The 15,388-nt window shown below is 42.9% G+C and overlaps 1 protein-coding gene across 1 annotated transcript; it reads left to right on the top strand.

Moving 5' to 3' along the window:
• Positions 1-10,559: 10,559 nt before the first annotated feature.
• On the top strand, positions 10,560-14,886 carry LOC141270988 (keratin, type I cytoskeletal 47 kDa-like). Its single transcript, XM_073681084.1, has 9 exons — positions 10,560-10,920; positions 11,072-11,200; positions 11,402-11,484; positions 11,886-12,042; positions 12,234-12,395; positions 12,495-12,620; positions 13,388-13,608; positions 14,168-14,202; positions 14,738-14,886. The coding sequence occupies exons 1-9, from the start codon at positions 10,681-10,683 to the stop codon at positions 14,878-14,880; spliced, it is 1,296 nt and encodes a 431-aa protein (XP_073537185.1). The 5' UTR covers positions 10,560-10,680; the 3' UTR covers positions 14,881-14,886.
• The last annotated feature ends 502 nt before the right edge of the window (positions 14,887-15,388 follow it).

The following is a 15,388-nucleotide window of genomic DNA, read 5'->3' on the forward strand; positions in this document are numbered from 1 at the left end:
GGTGGAAGGCAGATGAAAAGGACAGCTGCACCCCCAGTCAAAAACAGAATGCCTTCCAGAACTTGGAAACAAACTGGGTCCCCCGATCAGACACCACATTGGAGGGAACCCCGTGAAGCTTTACAATCTCTTTTATGAACACCTGAGCAAGTGTCTTGGCATTGGGAAGTGCAGGTAATGCGACGAAGTGAACCATTTTACTGAACCTATCTACTACCACCAAAACCACCATTTAACCTGCAGAAACCGGTAGGTCAGTAATAAAATCCATGGACACGTGTGTCTATGGCCAACTAGGGATAGGTAGCGGAAGAAGAGTACAAGATGGACGGGTATGTGAAACCTTAGAACGCAAATACTACAAGCAGCTACATGTTCAATTACATCCTGATGCACCCCAGGCCACCAAAAACGATGAGAGAGGAAGTCCGCGGTTTCCTTACCACCTGGATGCCCAGCAAGCACAGAGTTATGTTGTTCTTTGATTACTTTGCGGTGCAAATCAGATGGTACAAATAACTTTCGCCGATCGCGTGCCTCGCCCTATTTTCCTGGCGTAAGGCTACGGTTAGGGATGGAAGGAGATGAGCACTAGTCAACCTCCACTAAAACGCTAAAGACAACAAGGGTAGACAAAACAGGGCAAAATTGCTTAGCTTTAGCAGAACTCCTAATGTGCACATGACTTCAAGCTCCAGAGAGGACGAGGTACAGCTCCTGCTAACCTTCACAAGTAGAAATGAATATAACCGGCGACGCCCTCTCAGACACACCAGGTATATATACACCCAGGCCAGAGAGCAAATTAGCAAGAGAGAGGTAGTCACTCAGTCCTAAAGACAGCCTCCTATCTCAGTAGCTGTCTGCAATGCCAAACATGGCGATCTCCTGCAACCCACTGCAGTGCGACTGTCTGTCACCTCTGACACACCTGTGACAGGTGGTGGAGGAAGAGGATTAAAAGGAGGAGGATGACATAAAAAAGACGAAATCCTGAAGTGTATACCCATGTTTGGGTGGGAAGGGGTGCATGGGAATAGACCAGAAAAAACAACAACACTGAATTTGAGTTTATGTTCCACTGCTGTCATCCGGTGGTGTTGAGGTGTTGAGAAGTCTGGGCCAATCCAGCCCTTGTTCATTTTAATAAGAGTCAGCCTGTCAGCATTTTCAGTTGACAGGTGGATGCGCCTATCAGTTATAATACACCCGGCGGCACTAAAAACCATCTCTGACAAAACGCTAGTGGCGGGGCAGGCCAGGACCTCCAAGGCGTAGAGAGACAGTCCATGCCACGTGTCCAGCTTGGATACCCAATAGTTGTGAGACACAGATGAATCACAGAGGATGCTGGTATGGTTGACAAGGTACTCCTTCAGCATCTTCCATAACTTTTCTCTCCTTGTCAGAGTACCCTGCGCATCAGGACCTGGGCGGTGGGAGGGTCTGAGGAAACTGTCCCAGACTTTTGATAGTGTTCCCCTACCTCTGCTGCATCTGGTGTGTCTCCCTCGTCTCTACTCCTTGGTTGTCCAAGGAACTCTGCCACCAGCGTTGTCAGATGGGAATTTTTTTAACTGCTTCCTGACCGCCCACTGTAGATAAACGTCCGCGCTGCCTGGGCTCTGTGCAGCGCGGACGTTTAAAAACGGTGGGTGGTCCCGCAGTGCTCAGGACCCCCAGGGTCTTGCAAGCGCTGCAGGAGCGGTGCAGAGCGATAGCTCTGACAGGGAACATCATCGGGACCTGATTGGATCAGGTCCCAGTGATGTTAACCCTTTGCTGTCTTCTATATGCCGCGATCTATAGTGATCGCGGCATATAGAAGACAGCAGGAGGAGAGGGGGTCGTCCACTTACCTCTCCGACGGCCCCCTTATACCTTCCAGGACCTGACGTTGCTATGGCAGCTGGAGGGCACATGACCGCCTCCAGATCTGCCATATATGGTGTCCTGCCTGGCTCAGCCTGCAGCTGAAGCCAGGCAGGAGACTGACTGTGAAACAGTCAGGGAAGATCTCATGTAATGTAATACATGTCTATTACATTACATGAGATCAGTGATCAGAAAAATAAAAATTAATGTCCCATACAGGACTAAGTAAAAATGTAAAAAAAAGTAAAAAAAAATGTTTTTAAACTGTTAAAAAAAATTACAAAATAAATAAAAATAAATAAATAAAATATTAAACCGATAAATCCGTATATTTATGCAAAAATAAAAAAGTACACATATTTGGTATCACCGCGTCCGAAACAACCCGAGCTATAAAACTGTCACACTAATTAACTCCTTCTGTGCACACCGTAATAAAAATAAATAAAAAACGGAGCAAAAAACTATGCTTTTTCCTCATATCGCCAAACAAAAAGTGGAAAAAAATGCGATCAAAAAGCAAAATGGAAATAAAAATGGTACCGCTGAAAACGTCATCTTGTTCCACAAAAAACAAGCCACCATACAGCTCCATCAACCAAAAAATAAAAAAGTTATACCTCTCAGAATAAAGCAATGCAAAAAAAATAATTTTTCTATATAATGGTTTTATTGTGTAAAAGCGCCAAAACATAAAAAAAATATACAGTAAGTGTAGTATCGCTGTAAACGTACTGACCCGAAGAATAACGCTGCCTGATCACTTTTACCACACGCAGAACGGCATAAAAAACCCCTCAAAAAACAATTCCTGAATTGTTGGTTTTTGTTAATTTTACCTCCCAAAAAACAGAATAGAAAGCGATCAAAAAATGTCACGTACCCAAAAATGGTACTAATAAAAATGTCAACTCGTCCCGCAAAAAACAAGCCGCCACATGACTCTGTCGGCCGAAATATGGAAAAATTATAGCTCTCAAAATATGGCGATGCAAAAACTAGATTTTGCAAAAAAAAGCGTCTTTTAGTGTGTGACAGCTGTCAGTCATTAAAACCCGATATGAATCTGGTATCTCTGTAATCGCACCGACCCGAAGAATAAAGTAATCTAATCAGTTATATCACACTAGGAACGGCGTAAAAAATAAATAAAACCAATTCTTCACCTGCTACAGATTAGTTTATTATGTCTCCCAAAGATCGCAGTAAGGCGCAGAGCCTTACATTTATCCTGCGCTCTGCGCTGAGCACTTACCCCAGAGTTTCCGTGTAAATCTCTGAAATATGTGATTCAGCCGGAACCCATGATGGAAGATTACCTGTAATGAGGCAGATATAGGCACTGTGGATGCCGTCTGGCCTGGGATCCCACGGTGTCATTTGTTTTAGGCGTGCATAAAAGTGCGGTTGGCCACAGTTTTGTGCACTTCTGAAAAAAAGGACACCCGCTAAACAGAGGCCAGAGGGAGTCCAGAGTAACTCTGCTGCCTCATTACAGTGAATGGATCCCGCAGGGGTTTCATCTGAATTACATCACTTGGAAATTTAGATGGAAACCCCGATGTAAGCGCTCAGCCTAGAGCGCCAGATAAATGTTATGTAAAATGTTCCCAATAAAAGCTTCAACTCGGTCCTCAAAAAAAGCTAGTCCCCACTCAGGTCCGTCATCTGTTAAAAATATAAGGGACTTCCAAGTTACTGGTAGCAGAAAGGCTCTGGAAAAGCAAAATGGCCCTTGCCCCCCAAAAGAAATTCAGAAAATTTTGTGCTTCCAAATCCAAATGCCTATTCTACAATAATTTGTTCTCCAATTGTCAAATAGCACTCAGATCTCGCCGTATGGCTGAGCGGTACGATACAGCCACATATGGGGTATTGACACTTTTAGAAGAAATTGTGTGACACATTTCGGCACCATTTTTACCCATTGCCCTGTGTGAAAATGTAAAATCTGAGGGTAAAACATTTTTTTGTGGTAAAAATATAATTATGCTTTTTTCACTGCCCAATGGTATAAATTTAAAAATTAAAAAATACTCACTACTTCCCTAGATGAATTCCTTGAGAGGTGTAGTTTACAAAATGGGGTCACTTGTGGGGGTTTCTGCTGTTTCGGCATGTCAGCAACTCTTCAAATGTGACATGGTGTCTGCAACCTATCCCAGCCAACATAGCGCTCCTTTCTCTTCCGAACCCTGCCGTACACCAAAGCAGTGGTTTTCCCCCACATATGGGGTATCGGCGCACTCAGGAGAAATTGCACAACAAATTTCATGGTGCAATTTATCCTGATACCCTTATGATAATGCAAAATTAGGGAATGAAAAACATTTTTTGTGGGAAAAATGTGAAAATTTTATTTTTACGGCTCAATATTAGAAACTTCTGTAAAGCAGCTGGGGGTGCAAAGTGCTCACCACACATCTAGATAAGTTCCCTAAGGGGTCTAGTTTCCAAAATGGTGTCACTTGGGGGGGGGGTCCACTGTTTAGGCACATCAGGGGCTCCCCAAATGCAACATGGCATCCGCTAATTATTCAAACAAATTTTACATTCAAAAAGTCAAATGGCGCTCCTTCCCTTCCAAACCCTGCCGTGCGCCCAAACAGTGGTTTGCCTCCGCATATGGGGTATCAGCGTGTTCAGGAGAAATTGCACAACAAATTTCATGGTGCAATTTTTCCTATTACCCTTATGATAATGCAAAATTAAGGGATGAAAAACGTTTTTGTGGGAAAAATGTGAAAATTTTATTTTTACAGCTCAATATTATAAACTTCTGTGAAGCACCTTGGGGTTCAAGGTGCTCACCACACATCTAGATAAGTTCCCTAAGGGGTCTAGTTTCCAAAATGGTGTCTCTTATGGGGGGTTTCCACTGTTTAGGAACATCAGGAGCTCTCCAAACGCAACATGGCGTCTGTTAATTATTCAGACAAATTTTACATTCAAAAAGTCTAATTGCGCTCCTTCCCTTCCGAACCCTGCAGTGCGCCCAAACAGTGGTTTTCCCTCACATATGGGGTATCAGCGCGCTCAAGAGAAATTGCACAAAAAATTTTGGGGTCCATTTTTTCCTGTTACCCCTGTGAAAATAAAAAAAATTGGGTCTAAAGTAACATTTTTGTGAAAAAAGTTAAATTTTAATTTTTTTCTTCCACATTCCAAAAATTCCTGTGAAGCACCTGAAGGGTTAATAAAGTTCTTGAATGTGGTTTTGAGCACCTTGAGGGGTGCAGTTTTTAGAATGGTGTCACTTTTGGGTATTTTCTGTCATAAAGACCCCTCAAAGTGACTTCAAATATGATGTGGTCCCTAAAAAAATGTTTTTGTAAATTTTGTTGGAAAAATGAGAAATCGCTGGTCAACTTTTAACCCTTATATTTTGGTTCCAAAATTGTGCTGATGTAAAGTAGACATGTGGGAAATGTTGTTTATTAACTATTTTGTGTGACATATCTCTCTGATTTAAGGGCATGAAAATTCAAAGTTTGAAAATTGCAAAATTTTCAAAATTTTCGCCAAATTTCCGATTTGTTCACAAATAAACGCAAGTGATATCGAATAAATGTTACCACTATCATGAAGTACAATATGTCATGAAAAAACAGTCTCAGAATCAGGGGGATCCGTTGAAGCGTTCCAGAGTAATTACTTCATAAAGTGACAGTGGTCAGAATTGAAAAAATTGGCCCGGTCACGAAGGCAAAAACAGGCTCTGGTGCGAAGTGGTTAATAAATCTTCAGCTAGGGCCTTCTGGTACTGCAACATTTTCGTAGACCTCTTTGCCATGGGAAGGAGAGATGGAAAGTTCTCCTTGTAGCTTGGGTCTAGAAGGAAGACCGACCAGTATGAAGGTGTTTTGTCTAGTACCGTCTGTACCTCAGGCAACCAGCTCATGTTCCTCCTCCTCCTCATTATTACTCTATCTACGTTGAGAAGATGAGAGGAGACTGGGCTGTGTAGCATCACGTTGTATAGTTTCTTGCTCCATCTCACCTTGCTCCGCCTGCAAAGCCTCCTCTTTAATTGGGTTAGGTTCATTATGGCATCATCGCTGCTCCCCATCTTGGTCGAGTACTCAAAGTTTTGGAGAACCGCACAGATGTTGGACATCCATGCCCACTCACCAGCTCTTATGTGCGGAGGCTGACTGGAATTCCGATGGGCATGTTGTAGCTGATATTCAACTACTGCCCTCTGCTGCTCACAAAGTCTTGCCAACATATGTAACGTTGAGTTCCAACATGTGGGGACATCGTACACCAGTCAGTAAGCTGGAAGTTGCAAACTCTGCTGCAGCACTGCCAGTGACTTGTGGAAATTGGCACACATGTGGCGTACTTTCACAAGTAGCTCAGGCAGATCAGGCTAGGTTTTGAGAAACCGCTGAACCAGTAAGTTGAGCACGTTGGCCAGGCATGATACGTGTGCGAGGTTACCAAGTTTCAGAGCTACCAGGTTACGGCCATTGTCACACATGATCTTGCCTGGCTGTAGGTTCCGGGGCAAGAACTACAGATCAGTCTGGTTTGCTAGACCTTTCAACAACTCTGCGGCGGTGTGTGGTTTGTCGCCTAAGCAGATTAGCTTCAGGAGAGCTTGTTGATGATTGGCCAAGGCAGTGCTGCAGTGTTTCCAGCTTGCAACTGATGTTGACGTTTCAGAGATGAAGGGTGAGGAGGAGGTGCAGGAACTGCTGTACAAGGTGGAGGAAACCCTGATAGAACCAGGGCCCGCAATCCTCGTTATCGGTAGCACGTGTTCCGTCCCAGGGTCCAACTGGGTCCCGGCTTCCACAATGGTCACCCAGTGTGTCATCATGGAAATGTTGTGTCTCTGGCCACAAGCACTTGTCAGATATCACAATACTTTATTAACATGACCATGTATCACATGATCTTAGAATTCATCGATTGTTACAATAACACCACAAGAATACATCACCAGAACCACCAGCAGTACAGAAATAAATCACCAGAACCACCATCAATACTGAACTACAGCATCATAAGCCCCATCTGTACAGAAATACATTACCAGAGCTACCATCAGAACAGAGATACATCACCAGAAACACCATCAATACTTGAATATGTCAACATAACCACCATGAGTACAGAAATACATCACCAGAGACACCACCAGTACATGAATACATCACCAAGCTTATTACAGCAATCACTTGTAATGTCATGTCCGCCCTATATACAATTGTAGCCCATGAACCTAAAACTCCCAGTATGTCCTTAATGGTAAGGTGATACTGGGAGTTATTATCAATCATCATCAGATCACACTAGAACCACAGTACTGATGACATTGAATGCACTGTCAATTAACAAACAAAGTAGCACTCTGTAACGTATGTATATAATTATGAAGTTTGAAATATGAATAGCATTACTGCTGTGGAAAATAGAAATAAATGAGACATTTTAGCACATGTAAATATGAAGTATGAAATATGAATAGCATTACTGCTGTGGAATATAGAAATAAATGAGAAATCTTAGCGCATAAATTGGCCAATTCATGTGTACCTGACAGCCGCGATAAGGCGTTTCTCGATGTCAGGACCCTACCTATAAACCAGTAAGGTGATACTGGGAGTTATTATCAATCATCATCAGATCACACTGGAACCACAGTACTGATGTCGTTGAATGCACTGTCACTATCACAAACATCAAGGTACCTTATAGGTGGTATCATGTCTGATTGGAGTCATTCTATTTTCTTATTCATCTAGTTCAAACACCATGATGACTTTTCACATCACAGCTCATCTCTGCAGGCTTCCATATTCTCCGGTCTTCTGCAGCACATCTCAACCCAGTGATCTTAAAAATAACAGCGTGATTATAATGCTTCTGAATAAATATATCTGATCTACACTACACTCCTCATACTGTGTCTGCAGCACCAATCCCCTGACCGCTCCTCATACTGTGTCCACAGCACCAATCCCCCCCATGCTTTATACCCTGTGCAGCACCAATCTTCCCATCTCCTCCTACTGCGTCCACACCAATATCCCCTGCTCCTCATAATTTGTCCACAGCATCAACCTTCCCCGCTCCTCCTACTGTGTCCGCAGCACCTATTCCCCCCACTCCTCATACTGTGTCCGCAGCACCAATCCACCCACCGCTCCTCATACTGTGTCCACACCAATCCCCCCTGCTCCTCATGTTGTGTCTGCAGCACCAATGCCCCCACTCATTCTCCTCAAGTCCATTTTCACATAGGGGGTGTACTCACTTTTGTTGCCAGCGGTTTAGACATTAATATCTGTGTTTTGAGTTATTTAATGGGCACACCAAATTTACACAAGCTGTACTCTGACTACTTTAAATTGTAACAAAGTGTCATATCTTCAGTGTTGTCCCATAAAAAGGTATAATAAAATATTTATAAAAATGTGAGGGGTGTACTCACTTTTGTGATATACTGTATGACTTGTAGGTCATCCTGGTCCGATCTGAATTGTATTGCTGATGGAGGGGCAGAGGAATGACGCCAATCTGACAAGTATCGTGTCCTCCTTGCTCCTAAATGGAGCACGTCACCACTGCGTCTTTATTATGTCATATTTTATATCAGGCATTGGATTTGCACTGGAAGTCCTATTTGTAGAAGGTCTGAATTTTCCAGACCAGGGAGTATATAGAGGGTGTGTGCGGGGGAGTTAGGAGGCCGTCATACACATCACATTGGATAATTGGTCTCTAGTGCTGAAATTGGTGGGTTTGGCGGATCTTCGTCTAATCTGCATGGACAAGTTGTCAATAGGTTCAGGATCGGGTATTAAATAAAAAAATCCTTATTCGCCTTGTGCACCAGCGCCACTCCTCTGCGCTCAGTATGGCGGCAACATCTTATTTTATGGGCCTCTATCACTGTTACTGTAGTCCCCTGCCACCCGAAGAGCAATTTGTAATGCAACTTTCGACCTGCGGCAGAAAATCCAACACATTTGGTAACCATTTCAGTCTTCATATTCCGCCAAAATAGAGAAAAATATCAGCTCACCATCCCGTGGAGAAATTCTGTGCTTGGAAGGAACCTGAGCCGGTGTCCTCAGGTAAATGAAAGCAAATAGAAGAACGTTGGGATCCAGCTCTGTAAAAAATGTAATAAAAATGGTAAAGCCTATTTAAACAGCATGATGCAAAAAGTTAAAAACGTGCAAGTAAAAAACACGTACATAGTCTCTCATATGCGTTTTGGACTACTAAGTGTCCATAGTCATAGCAATACTAGGTTTCAATTTCTCAAATACGCTAGGTTAAATACCCCTGGAGTTCCTGCAGAAAATGGGACAAACTTATAACCACATTCATATTCCACCTACAGTGGCCTCTTCTGCTCAGGCATGAAGGTTGCAACTGATTAGCGGCCGCTGATTAGCTGCAGCAGCCACGTGATGTCTCCTGATGGGTGTTGATGTCAGGAGCCTGATGAAGGATGCAGTACCAATTGTGGCAGACCAACACCGGTCTGGGATGTAAATATCAGTTTTTTTTTTAATTTAGTACCCCAACCTGGACTTATTCACAAAGTGCCCATACACATTGTATGAAAGTCAACCGAACCCTACAATTTCAGCAGGAGACAGAAGACGTGGGAAGATCAGGACCAGATAGTTGGAAGATACGCCATTGTGAATTCTGAAGCAGTTTTGTCCTCTCTCCCCGTTGAAAACAAAAACTCTCAGCAGAGCGCTCATGCGTCTAGGGGGAGTTTTCTGCTGAATCAACGTTGCAGCTATCTAATGTGTATTGAACCTATAAAAAGAAGAAATAGGCAGAGTGCTCCATAGTGCAGAAATCATTAATAAAATGGAGATTTTGAGGGCCGACAGGACATATGGTAGAACGCTCACCTTGGAGGGATGTGCAAAGCCAGAGATGGGATGTATCAGCTGAAGCTTGTCCCAAGTGATGGTCTGGTGCAGGGACCACCAGGTAGCAGATAAATAGTTTAAAAATTAAAATAAAAAAGGGATGACATAAGCGCTGAGGAGTGCGACCGACTGGCAGGCAATATCCACATAAGAATTTATTAAATGAATACAGGGCTACACATTTCAACATCGGACGGATGTCTTTATCAGGCCAAGTCTAATGTGTAATGCCAGCTTAGTTTTTAAAGTAGTAGACACCCCCTTTAATATAGTGGTAGAATTGTTACCATGTAACCAAGGGCCATGTGTTGTGTGACACTGAAACCACAGCGACACATTGGATGTAATGATTTCCTATGGTGTTGCATTGTGACCTGCGACATGCTGCAACTGCGATACAGGGGGACAAATGTTTCCAAATGTGTTGGATTTTCTGCCGCAGGTCGAAAGTTGCATTACAAATTGCTCTTCGGGTGGCAGGGGACTACAGTAACAGTGATAGAGGCCCATAAAATAAATTCATTAGAAGCATTATTACATAATTACAAAACAGTTCAATAGATCAAATCAGCCTTGACAGCTGCTGCAGAACCTCTTGTAACACCTAACATTAGTGCTATGGTTTATAAATAAATCATTTTCTTTTACAAATAGTCTGAAGTTTTGATGGATTAAAATCTAGTTTTGCAGGAATTTCTGGGAATCCTGACATCACGTCACGCCCGTATAACCGGAGGAATGTTCTTTTGTGTACATGTTGTCATGCAGGTCGTCTGCTTTGCTGAGAATTCTCCCTTCCCCCTCACTGGGTATATAAGACAGGGTAGAGGGGCCAGTGATTCAGCTCATTTTCCTGAACATCCTCTACTAGTCCAGTATCTCAGAAAGAAGGAAAATGATGAGTTTCTCCAGCCATAGTATCTCCCAGTCTGGCCGATTTAGTGGTGCTGGCACACAGAGGGCGCGCAGTGTGGCAGGAGGTGCTGGTAGTATTAGAATGTCCTCTGCAAGTGTCACTATGGCCAGTATGGGGGGCCCAGTGTTTAGTGGGGGTCTAGATGCTGGTTCCTTAAGTAACAATAGCAAGGAGACCATGAACAACTTGAATGATCGTCTGGCTACATACCTGGAACGGGTAAGTACAGCATGAAATGATCAGTTGTTGTCTCACTGCTGATGTTGGGTGTGGCCCGTATCTGAGGTTTCCATAATATATTTAGTTGTATCGTCCATATTTTTAGGGCGACAGGTTTTGCTCTCAATAATCTTATTTTACTGTTTATCAGGTTCGCTCTTTGGAACAAGCTAACAGCGACCTGGAAGTTAAAATCCGTGAGTTCTATGAGAAAAAGTCCGCCATCAGCGCGTTTGACCCAAGTGGATTTTATGAGACGATTAGCAAGTTACGGGCTCAGGTAATATTGCATTTACTTATATAGGAATGTGTCCTTCATAGATTTCCACAGTCATCATGTTGTTCTACCAAATGTTACTGCTAGGCATCACTATCATAGTATTATTTATTAGGATTTCATTCATTAGATTGCACTATATTTTTTAATTACTATTTAGGTTTACTTAGGCTAATTTATCAATTTTATCTCCTTAAATCCTAGATTCTAAATGCCAACACTGATAATGCCAGGCTGATGCTACAAATTGATAACGCAAAACTGGCTGCTGATGACTTCAAAATTAAGTAAGTGACATTACAGGGTTTCTTTACTTTCCCATCCCTCTCCATAGAGTACAATAGGAGGTGTAACCTGACTCCTCACTGTGCTGGCAGTCAGCCTGTAGAAAGATGAGCTGTTTCTTTTTTTCAGAATGAATGGGGAGTTCCAGAGGCAGGTGGAGGGAAAGGAGGGGCTCATAAGTAGAGAAGGATGCTGATTTCTAAAATACATTGTTGTTTTTTTGCGAGTTGCCTGTACCATTGATTTATTCAAAGTTGTTGAAAACATATTTCCTATTTAAGCACTAACGTATGTATTTCAGTGACGCTTTTAGATCAGTAGATGTCGCACATTATCACATATTGGGGCTGTTGTTTGACCAAGACGAACAATTCTTCTAATTTCTGCCCTTTTTGTCCTCTAGATTTGAGACAGAACTGGCTATTAGGGTTGGAGTAGATGGTGATATAACTGGACTACGTAAGGCCCTTGATGAGCTGACTATCAACCGATCTGATCTGGAGCTAGAGATTGAAAGCCTGAAAGAGGAGCTGATCTTCCTAAAGAGGAACCATGAGGAGGTATTACTATCCATGGTCATTTTCAGGATACGTCTTCCATCAACCTTCCTTAGTTTTTACTAATAATATTTTATCAACTTTTTTGTTGTTTCTTCTGTGTGACATTTTCTTTTGGAGTCATTCTGAGTAGCGTTACATAAGAACTTGAAAATAGATGGTTATACTTATACTGTACATGACTTCTTTTTTAGGAACTGTCTGTTCTTAAGGGACAGATTGGAGGAAAGGTCAATGTAGAACTAGACTCTGCTCCACCAGTTGACTTGTCGAAGATCCTTGCCGAAGTGAGACAGCAGTATGAAGATGTGGTGGAAAAGAACCGTCGGGAGGTGGAGACCTGGTACCAAACACAGGTAGGCTGATTTTCATTCAAAAAGAGTTGGCAATGGCAGAGGGCTCCAAGTAAACTTACTTCAGTCTCCCTGATTCCTGATTTGTTTTATTTCCAACAGAGTGAAAACCTCAGGAAGGAAGTCGCCGTATGCAAACACAGTTTTGAGTCTTCTAAGACAGAGATCATAGACTCGAAACGTAGGGTCCAGAGCCTGGAGCTTGAGCTTCAATCTCTGCTGAACATGGTGAGTCTGGATGTCTCAATTGCCTTGTCAGGGTGGATATACATCTATACATCCACATATTTACACTTGTCCATGAGGTTTCTGCCGGGGCAGAAGACCTTTTTAGTATTAGGTTGCCATGTTAGCTGATACTAGTGATTATAGAGGTTCTCTACTATGGACAATCCATACTTGTTAGAAGATCCAATGAAAACAAGCAGAGCCCTGTTCTTTTTCCTACTGCTCTCCCCAGTTGAATTCTGTAGGGAAACTTGGCAAGGGTTTCATTTTCCTGCAGCACTTCCACAGGAGAAATTTAGGATTACATAGTGTTCATTCAAATCAATGCACTTTCTGTTTAAGACAAGGCAAGACAGGTCCTTTAGAAACAGAGATGATCTCTTGCCTCTCTTTACTCTAGCCAAGAGATGCGGAGTCTCAACAGGTGATCACGTTCTACTAGCCCCGTAATAGGATATATAAAAGTGGGTTTTCGATACCAGATTCCCCTTTTAAAAGGTCTCATTTAGATAAGTTACTTTGGTAGGTTTCCAGAAGCTAAAAGCCCCAACAATTCCCTAAATGGCACTTGCTCCTTGAGAGACTACATTTTTTCACTCTGATTATCCAATGACCTTCAGCAATCCAAAGCCTGAAAGATGGGGACACCGTACAGGAGTCACAAACTTGTTAACGCTAAAAGTTTAAAGGGCACAAACCCTTCCATTCAAGACCCTGGTGGTCTTATGTTTTGGTTATAATATCGGTTCTCTGTTTCTCTATTCCAGAAACAAGCTCTGGAGGGCACACTGGCTGAGACAGAAGGTCGATACGGAGCAGAACTTGCCCAAATTCAGAGTCTGATCTCCCAAATTGAACTCGACCTCCAGCAAGTAAGATCCGACTATGAGAACCATTCGGTGGAGTACAGGAGACTGCTGGATATCAAAACAAGACTGGAGCAGGAAATTGCCACCTACAGGAGACTCTTGGAAGGGGAGGACATCAGGTAAGGGGTCAGGACAAGCACTGTGTATTTCTGTTATTGAAGGCAATCTGTTAGCAGGTTTATGCCTTGTAATCTGACAGTAGCACGAGGTGGGGGCAGAGACCCTGATTCCAGTGATGTATCAATATACTGGGTTCGGCAGTTATGATAGAGTCACAGTTTTCTCTGCTGCAGAGCTAGCAGAGCTCAGTTGTTGAGCTGCGTATAACCCCACGCACACCACAGCTTTTTGTGTATAGTTACAGAGAGCTGCTAATCTGTGCTGGGACCGAGGTTGGACTACCCTGCACGTGCCAAGTTGTCCTGTAGTGATAATCTCCTGCTGATAAAACACTGGTTGTTTCGAAACAGCAATACACAGCCTAGTAAGTAACATATCACTGTAAACAGGGTCTCTGTCCCTACATTATGGTGCTCTCAGATTACATAGCAAAAACCTACTGACAGATTCCATTTAAGGACCTTAATCAATTGTTGAAATAATACCAAACTTTTGTTTATAATTGTATATTACAACACAAAATATTCATTATTGTTTTTTTTTTTTTTTCTTTTAAAGCATTTTAGCATCTTCACAATTGGAAACACAGAAAAGTAAGTATTCACTGCCATCAAGAATGATGTGTATATCATATAGGAGACGATCAACAACCCCTGGAGATGTCCAAACAGGCCATATAAATGTCATAAAGGGAGAAACCACCTATGGTTGAGTTCACCGGAAGTTGGCCAAACTAGTCCAACGAAGCTGTCTCTCTACTCCCAACCCTAAAGTGGTCACTTAAAGTGAATCCCGGCCACATTCGACTAGAAGTGCGTGGCCTTGCTCAGCGCAAGTGAATTGAGCTAGGCTGCACACATCTAGTTTTCACGTGACTACATGTATGCAAATCGCATATTTGTGGTCATGTGACAGTCTGCTTTCACCTCCGGCATTGGAGAATCCTGACAGTGTGAGGTGCATATGCTGTCAAAAACTTCAAAGGTCTGGGGTCACATAGAGTGATTGCAGACTTCCATCCCAAACCTGGACAACCCCTTTAAATGGTAGGATGATAATTCTGCTGTACCCATTGATAAATATCATCCTGGATCGCCCCATTCTGACCCTGAATTTTTCTTTCTTCAGATGTCAAAATTGTCAGCAAGGAACAAGCCAAAAGTACCAGCACAACCACAATCAAGAAGGTGAGGACAGTAGTCGAGGAAATGGTAGATGGAAAAGTGGTGTCCTCAACTAGTTTGCAAGAGATGTCTGAGGTCAAAAACTAGAGGCTCCAAGGATGAGAGCTTCAGTCTTCATTGTGATGTACTCAATAAAGTCTCTGCTCAGCATCTCTGTCTATTCTCTGTGTGTTCTTTAATAGATTGTTTCACTGGGTCACAAATAGTTACAGAGAGTGTGAAACATGGACCTTCTCTTTCTTCTGACCATCTATGTCAGACAGCTGCCACTTCATAGCTTTCCTGTTCTGTCGTGTAGGAATAATCTCCCAAACATGTTTTCTGCCATGGCAGTAGCAGTCCATCTCATGACTACTCAGGGGCGTGATAATCCTGCCCCCTATACATGACCAACCTGGCCGCTCATGAATGTTAAAGTGGATCAGTCACCAGATTTCACAATACAAACTGTGTACATTTTTGAATAGATCACAGTCCACTAAGGAGGCTGAGCTGGGAAATGGCGCTGTATGGCGTTCCAGAACGCGGTATCCACCGCTTTTTCGTCTGGTGGAACAAGCGGTGGATACCGCGTTCTGGAACGCCATACAGCGCC

The sequence above is a fragment of the Phyllobates terribilis genome, unplaced genomic scaffold (assembly GCF_046119375.1).
Source record: "Phyllobates terribilis strain yellow unplaced genomic scaffold, ASM4611937v1 Scaffold_5__5_contigs__length_657084704, whole genome shotgun sequence".
NCBI lineage: Eukaryota > Metazoa > Chordata > Amphibia > Anura > Dendrobatidae > Phyllobates > Phyllobates terribilis.